General features: G+C 43.5%; 1 protein-coding gene across 1 annotated transcript; it reads left to right on the top strand.

The window, feature by feature from the left end:
- The first annotated feature begins 578 nt into the window (after positions 1-578).
- On the top strand, positions 579-4244 carry LOC134291069 (uncharacterized). The gene has a single exon (XM_062858351.1). The coding sequence runs from the start codon at positions 579-581 to the stop codon at positions 4242-4244; it is 3666 nt and encodes a 1221-aa protein (XP_062714335.1).
- The last annotated feature ends 4678 nt before the right edge of the window (positions 4245-8922 follow it).

Here is an 8922-nt window from a genome sequence, read left to right on the forward strand (position 1 = left end):
TGATCCGAGTGACCTTCAACCGCCATCGCGAGAAGACGTTGCTATTGAAATTCCGCCATCATTTTCTACCGATCAACCGCCATTCCTCCGAAGAAGATTCCCGAGTGTTCCAGAATATTAATACAAGGCCTATTGAAATTAGGCACACGGTACGTGTGATTCCACAGTGCGCAGTTATTATCCGCGGGTGCCTTGAGATTTTTTCGATTTTCTTTACACGCTTTCAACATCCTTCCATCGAGAATTCCCGCCAGTGAACGCAAGAGCTTTGCCCGTTTCCGGCCCATTCCCGCCGGGGAATAGAAGTGCCGTTTCCCGTTTCCCGCTCTCGAGAGTGCTATCGAATACCCAAAGGCCATTCCGTCACCATTTCCGCTAATCCGGCCAACCCTCCATCGCCGAGAATCCGCAGTATCCAGAGGTGTTTTATAAGAAATACAAGGCATTATCCTAGCCTTGAAGAGGTTAGTAGTATTCCAAAATCCCCCACGCCATTTGTCCGGCTCTACCGGGTCTTTTTTGTGTGCATCCCCATCTAGAACCGCCATTTTGTTACGCCGTACGCCAACCGTTCCGTCATGGAGGAACAACGCCAGCTTCAGCTAACCAACCGCCGCACGACCCTCATGGCTTCACTGGAGAGAGCCGAGCAGTTTGTGTCCAAATACCAAGCGGACCGTGATCAAGCCCAAGTACCGCTGCGCATCGAGAACATCGACAACGTGTGGATGGGACTGGAGGATGTTCAAACGCAACTCGAGGAACTGGAGGTCACCGAAGAAGGTAGGGAACAGAACAATCAAATCCGTTCCAAATTCGAATCCGTTTATTTCAAAGTAAAGGCTGCTCTAAATTCCCTCTTACCCGCTAGTCCAATTCAAACTCCAAGCGCAATCCCTAACCCTCCCGCCAATTTGCTTTCTGGCATCAAGCTTCCGACCATTTCGTTGCCAGAGTTCGATGGCGACTATAATCAATGGCTGGCTTTTCATGACACGTTTGTTGCCCTGATACACTCTAACGCTGACGTCCCCGACGTGCAAAAATTTCATTACCTCCGCGCCGCCTTGAAAGGTGAAGCGGCTCAGCTGATCGAGTCGATCGCAATTAGCTCTGCCAATTATACCGTCGCCTGGCAGACGCTGACTACCCGTTACGCCAACGACTACCTGCTCAAAAAGCGCCACTTGCAAGCCCTCCTAGATTGTCCCCGCATGAAAAGAGAATCCGCCGAAGCCCTGCATAGTCTTGTTGATGAGTACCAACGCCATACAAAAATTCTCCACCAACTCCAAGAACCCGTTGATCAATGGAGCACAATGCTTGAGCATATGCTCTGCATCCGCCTTGACGATGGTACCCTCAAGGCCTGGGAGGATCATGCTACCACCGTCGCTAACCCAAACTACACCTGTCTCGTAGATTTTCTACAACGTAGGATCCGTGTTCTTGAATCGATGTCCGTCAACCACCAATCGCATAACTCGCAAACGCCCGTCAATCAAGTCCCTCTCCATCGAAAGCCATTGTTCCACAAAGTTGCCACCCACATCGTCGCCGAAGAACAGCCCAAATGCTACGCTTGCAATCAGTATCACTTTCTCATCAAATGTCCCCGCTTCGAGAAAATGAACGTGTCTGACCGTATGAGACTAGTCGACAACAATCGTCTTTGTCAGAACTGTTTCCGCCACGATCACTTTGCTCGAAACTGCCAGTCAAAATATTCCTGCCGACACTGCCAAAGAAGACACCACACCTTGTTGCATCACACCAACAGCTTCAATGAATCCACTCTCCAAGCATCATCATCGCGATTCGCCAATCAACCCATTCATGCACCCAATCCGTCGTCGAATCGAAACAATGCTCCATCCACTACCTACACATGCGCGAGCTCCACCTCGCATGCAAACGATCCCGCGCCTACATCGAATTCCAACGTTCTGCTTTCCACCGTCGTTCTATTGATCATCGATTCGAATGGTAATGCTCACCCTGCACGTGCATTGTTGGATAGCGGCTCTCAATCCAACATAATGAACGAGAGACTGTGCCAAATGTTGAAATTGAAGCGGCGTGTCGTAAACATCCCCGTCCATGGTGTAGGTGAATCAGCCTCTAATGTGAAGCACAGCGTTCACTCTTCCATTCGCTCCAGAAGGAATGATTTTCAAATCGACCTCGATTTTCTAGTCCTGCCTCGTGTCACAATAGACCTGCCCGCTGAGACGTTTCCAGCCAGCAACTGGCAAATTCCAAGCGATTTGTTCCTAGCCGACCCCAGCTTCAACAAAACCGGGGCAATTGATTTGCTTCTGGGAGCGGAACATTTCTACAATTTCGTCAACACTGGGACACAAATCGAACAGGATCAAAAGCCTCTGCTAGTCGAGAGTGTCTTTGGATGGATTGTTGTCGGAAGAAACCAATTTCCGTCCGCCCCACAGCCAACGGTATGCCATGTGTCCGTATCCGATCCCCTCCATGACGCCGTCGAACATTTCTGGAAAAGTAAGGGAGTTAGTAACACGCCCAACTACTCCGTCGTAGAGCAGCAATGTGAATCGCATTTCGTCGAAAATGTTACCCGCACCCCCGAAGATCGGAACATGATTTGCCTTCCACGCCACTCCGAGAGACGATTTCAACGAGATCCCAATATGAAGCAGGAGTTCCAGAATTCCCACTCTGACTATGAATCCCTGGGTCACCCAAGCATTGTTCCTTCGAACGAACCCGAACCTCCGCAGACCTACATTCCCCATCCCCCGGTGGGGAAGGAATCACATACCACTACAAAGGTGGGACCAGAAGTGCAAGGCGAAATGCTCACTCTCATCCCCACGAATCCACACGTACTCCCCACGCTTGCCGACGCTTCCGAGCAAGCACACAGAGCATGCACCTACACAAGATCCACCGATTCCAATGGTGGAATTGACGACCAGCCAATAGCGGCCAAATCAAGTGTTGCGCCTCTCAAACTCCTTTCGATTCCACGCTTTGAACTATCGGCCGCTGTGCTTGCTACTCGACTACGCGCTGAAATCCTCGAAGCACTCACCATGTCCATCGATTCATCCTACTTCTGGTCCGAATCGTCATTCACACTCGAATGGTTACGCTCCCCTCCGCATGTTTGGAAAATCTTCATCGCCAATCGACTATCGGAAATTCAAACTACGAACCAAGGATCGGAATGGAACCATGTTGCAGGAATCCACAACCCGGCAGATCTAATTGCGAGAGGAATGAAGGTGAAAGAGTTTCTGAGCAGTGATCTGTGGCACTACGGTTCATCCTGGCTGTGTCGTCGAAGAGAGCAGTGGCCAAGTTCACCAAAAACGGACAACCTTCCTGACGACATTCTGGAGAGGCGAGTAACGGTGGCGGCCGTCCAAACCAGGTCAAACGTCAACGAAATATCCCTACGAAGATCACCCTACTGGAGACTGCAACGAGTAACTGCCTTCTGCCTACGGTTCACCAACGCTTGCAGACGACGAAGGTCATCCGATCAACCAGAAGGAAGCACCGCTCTCACCGTGGAGGAACTATCGAAATCTCGCCTGAAGCTGGAAAAGTTATCCCAATGGAATTCTTTAGCGGAGGAGTTTAATGATTTGGGTAGAAGGAAGCCAGTTTCGAAACGGTCTAATTTGCGCTTGTTGAGTCCATTCCTTGATTCCGACGGAATCATTCGAGTTGGGGAAAGACTAAACCTCTTAGAGCAGCCATACCACACCAAGCATCCAATCCTACTACCCAGTTCCCATCCATTCACACGTTCTGTTGCCCACTATCACCTCAAACTGCTGCACGGTGGCGGCCGTGTAACATTCGCAACAATGCGGCAAGAATATTGGCCTATCCAAGATCGACGACTGCTAAACACCGTCCTGCGACAATGTTTCCAATGCACACGTGCATCTCCAACACCGGCAACTACCAGAAGCTTCCAGGAGCAGGTCCAACGTTTCTGGTATCTGTGGCGAACGGAGTATTTCCACGAATTGCAAAAGAAAGGCAGCAAAACAACATCGAGTACTGCCTATCAACCTGGAAGAATGGTTATTCTGGTGGACGAATCTCTTCCACCAACAAGATGGCCACTAGCAAGGACCACCGAATCGCATCCAGGACGAGACGAAATCACAAGAACCGTTACAGTCAAAACCAGCGAAGGGATCCATCCAACGACCTATCACCAGACTTTGTTGATTGCCGTGCGAAGATTTTGAGCCTAAAATTGTAGAAATAGTTTAAAATTTGTAAAAACCCAAGAATTTCATTGGCAATTTTCTGCATGCACGATGTTGATGAGATTTGTAGACAATGAAATCGTGTTGACAAGTAAAACGTCAAAGATGAAATTAGAAATTTCAGGTGGCGGCGATGTTTGTTCCCAACTAGTTCCCAATATATTTCTATAGGCTCGCGCCGAACCCACCTTGCTCTAGTACTGCAATTGAGTGCTAGGTGGTAGTAGTAGTGCTAGAAATGAATAGCATGTAATTTAAATACTGTAAGTAGTAGTAGGCAGTTAGGTTTCATTAGATCATGAATTATAAAATAAAATTAGTCTAAGTTGAACTCGCAAGAAATAAACTACTCCCTAAATTGTACCTAAATCTAAGTTCATAGTGAATAAAGCTATTGCTAGAGTGCCAGAAGTTTCCATTTCGAAGAAGAAGTTCTCCTAGTGGCAGTTAGCCGAAACTGCGTGAGCATTGTGGAACGCGAAGTAGCTCAAAATCCTATACCACCACCACCCGCACAGCATAGAGCTACTCTACAGCCAGAATCCGATTTTCCACCTGTGAAATTCCACCGGAAATCCCGAACCTGCCCCAACACTGTCTACGCGGGCCACAATTGAATTTTATGAGAAGGCTGCGGGCCGCAAGGCATTTGAAAATTTATTTTGATCAAATTTTAATAGAGTTTCAGGATAATGATTCGACATACAAATCATCCTTTTATGTTATACAGAATAATATTTTAGAGTCAAAATGAAAATGTCATACTTTTTTGGGCATATTTGTTTTACAGATGAATAAGGACTGTATCGGAAATTAACTATAAACGTTCACAATTGCCTGAAAAATAATCTGTTCGAAATAAACATAACTTTATTTTTGGAGATACTATATAAATCTATTAAATAAAGAATGGCAGTTCTGATTTTCAAAAAATAATCATTTAATTTGGACTTTTATCTCAAAGATTGCACACATGTTTTTAAAATTTTGGACACCTCCTAAAAATTTAAAATTGCGAAAACTGTGGGAAAATATTTAATTTTTTCACTTATTTTTGCGCAAATATATTCTTTTCCAGAATGCTCATGATATAGGAAAATTATTTTTATCAAGAAAAATTTCCTCCGCAGTTTAGGGCAATTCTTAAAAATGAAAAAAGGCCATTTTTCGAGGAACTCTTTTTTTATGCGTCTTCAAAGAACGATTACGCAAATATAAAATACATAAAGTTGAAAAATTTGCATTTTTTTCGGTTGGGTATGTATTTAAATCTATTCAAGAGGTAGTTTTGCCAGAGAACGGAATTTTATAACCTCTAAAGATATCTAAAACAGAGTGGCAAAGTTCGACCAAAAAGTAGGTGTTTATTTGGGATAGACCATATTCTTAATGTTGAAGGTTTTTCTATCCAAGATAAAAATTTAAAAGTCGGTTTTGAGTGATATGTTACGTGTACATAACTGCTAGTAATAATCATTATTTTCCAGATTTTTTTCCGTACAAATTTTTTTCGCTAGAGATGTTTGAAACGTTAAAAAAATTAAAATTAAAATGCTGTGTGTACAGATTGTTATTTTGTGTGGTATACTCATAGAGCCATATTTTCAATAATACTAAACATTTTCCAAATTTCTTCAAGCTGTTCTAAACTTAACTATATTGTGAAGATTTCATAGAAGAACCGGAATGAAAAGATCAACCGTGCGTCGAGATAGAGCATTTTGAATGTTTATAGTTAATTTCCGATACAGTCCTTATGATTTTCAAAGTTAACTATACTGATTTAAAAACCCATATTAATTTACCTAGTGGTGATAGTGCCTTTCTCTTCGAATATGTACTCATGAACTTTTCGTCGACGTTAGCCAAAATGTTCCTGAATCCGGAAAACACTTCACATAGAAAAGTAACAATTTTAACAAAGCCATCATCCATTTTCGAAACTTATTGATGATACATTTTCCGATGTTATGTTCAACAGCAAAACAGAGCTGAAAAATATCAGACCATTCAGTTGACTCCTTGACCACCTTAACCCTAGTCGTGTATTGGGGTCATTATGACCCCATTCCATCCACTACGGCAGCGGGGTGAGCGTCAGCTAATGCATGAAGAAGGTTAACTTTATTCACAATCACAGATCACTTTGTGATCTTCGCCAATGTTTTTTTCAGCACACTTTAGGCTATATTTTATTATCATTGGTAACATGATTCATGTAAAATTTGATCTTCCTACGAGAAAAATGCAGAAAATGTAAATTTTCCATTTAAATTTCAATCGCAATGAGAAGACTGAGGGCTCAACCAGCCGCACCCAAATTGTGAGCAGTAATTTTAGAAGCACACTCTTAAAAAATTAGGAATTTACACGTGACGTAAACCATCAATGTACGTAAACATTGTATGACTGAATGGCAAATTTGACTCAATTTTACATCCATCATGTAAGTTCGAGTTGGCTACACAAAATGTCAACAAACCTATCTGACCAGATAGGTAGAAACAGTTTTACATTTATCGTTTATCTCACAACTCGGTGATACAGCCGAGAGGTATAGTACGTGCCTCTCAATCAGCGGACCAGAGTTCGAATCCAGTTCATTATTTTTCTAACATAAGTTTTATCTCTCACTTCGGCTCTAGCGATTGCTAGCTCGACTTTATTTGTGATAGAAGATGTAAATTTGTGTCAAACAGGCCGCTCCTTTTATGTGCATCCAAGTGAACTTAAATTTACATGATTTTTTCTAAGAGTGCATAATGAGATTGAAGATTGAAAAACTGTATAAGGTGTTAATGCGATTAAATTATATTTTTTCCATGAAACGTTGATCCATCCAACTATAAATTTACACCGCAGGAATCTAAAATGGTGTGATTTGAAGAGATCGCTTTGGTCACGATATTGTTCTTGCATACATGAAGACTTTGGCCATTTCTTCACTTATAATCTTACCCTACGTTTACTATCAAAAAAGCCACAATTTGATTGATCGCTTTGACATTTATTTTGTTCACCTTTATAATTCCGCTATTTTATGTGCAGTTTGCATGGGTTTTTGTTAAATTTTTCGTTTGACCACTTCCGGTGGGACACCTGGAAACGATTCCGGTTGTCTCAAATATGGTCTGAGACTATGTTCTTGTCAACTGTTCATCGGGTTACCTAGAAAGCTGAAAATTAATGTGATCTGAGGCTACTTTCTTGCTAACGGTTCAACAAATTTTTGAAAAGCCACGATTTTATATATCGCATGCATGATTTTGGTTTGGCTTCCGATGGAACACCCGCAACCGATTCCGAGACTATTTTCTTGTTGACCGTTCATTAGATTATCAAAAACGCCGGTTTAGTTCCCTTCTATATTTTGCCACTTCCGGCGAGTTACTCGTCTCGTCACCAGTTAAGGAACACTACCGGTTTTCCAAAATATAGTCTGAGATTATTTGCTGGCTAACTGCTCATCATGTTACTGAATAAGTCGTTGATATGTCGCATGTATTGGTTCTCTTTTACATTTGATCATTTTTGGCGGGACAACCGGAATCGGTTCCGTAACACACTGATATGGCTTGCGTCTATTTTCTTGCAACTGTTCATCATGTGATTTGAGGTATCGCATGCATGGGTTTGCTTTCACTTCCGGCCCGGAACCGGTTGCGGAACACTACCGAGAGTCTCTTAAATTGTCTGAGCCTACTTGCTTGCAAACGTTTATTAGGTTATCAAAAAAGCCGCGCTTTGCTGTGTCGCATGCATGGGTTTGATACAATTTCATATTTAGCCGCTTTCGGAGGGGAACCCGGAACTAGTTTCGGAACTATTGACAGGCCATAATGTGGTCTTAGCATGCTTCCTTGATAACCGGTCATCAAGTTGTCAGAAAAGCCGTGATTTGATGTGTCGCATACAAAAGTTATGTCAAATTTTATACACGGCCACTTCCGGCGGAACTCCCGGAACCGGTTCCACAACACTACTGGCTCAGATATGGTCTGAGTCTATTTTATGTCACATGCGTGGATTTGGTTCACTTTAATATTTGGCCACTTCCGGCGAGACACCCGGAACCGGTTCCGGAACACTACCGATTCAGATATGGTCTGAGATTGTTTTCCTGCTAACTGTTCATCAGGTTATCCAAAATGCCACAGTTTGATGTGTCGCATGTATGTGTTTGTTACATTTTTATGTATGGCCCCTTCCAAGGGTACTGGTCCGGAACACCTAAATGGCCATAACGCAGGAACGGCTGGACCGATCCGAACCATTTTCAATTGGAAACAATGGGACCAGATTCCGCGTCGAATGACCCGTCGGTCATTAAAATCGGTTGAGGTTTACTGCCAAAAAGTGATGTGAGTTTTTTGTACGCATACACACATACACACACACACACATACACACACACAGAAATCACCTCAATTCGTCGAGCTGAGTTGATTGGTATATATGAGTCGACCCTCCGGGCCTTCTATCAAAAAGTCATTTTTGGAGTGAACATATCCAGTACACTTAGTGTACGAGAAAGGCAAAACTGTAACACCATGATGGAACCCACCCACCCCCTCCAGCGTTATGACATTTGTGAACAAGCCCTTACTGTCTACGCGGGCTACAATTGAATTTTACAAGAAGGTTGCGGGCCGCAAGG

The sequence above is a fragment of the Aedes albopictus genome, chromosome 3, assembly GCF_035046485.1.
Source record: "Aedes albopictus strain Foshan chromosome 3, AalbF5, whole genome shotgun sequence".
In the NCBI taxonomy this organism is placed as follows: Eukaryota; Metazoa; Arthropoda; class Insecta; order Diptera; family Culicidae; genus Aedes; species Aedes albopictus.

Bases quoted from the DNA above. Each gene is read 5' to 3' on its own strand.
- LOC134291069 (XM_062858351.1), top strand. From the start codon at position 579: ATGGAGGAACAACGCCAGCTTCAGCTAACCAACCGCCGCACGACCCTC.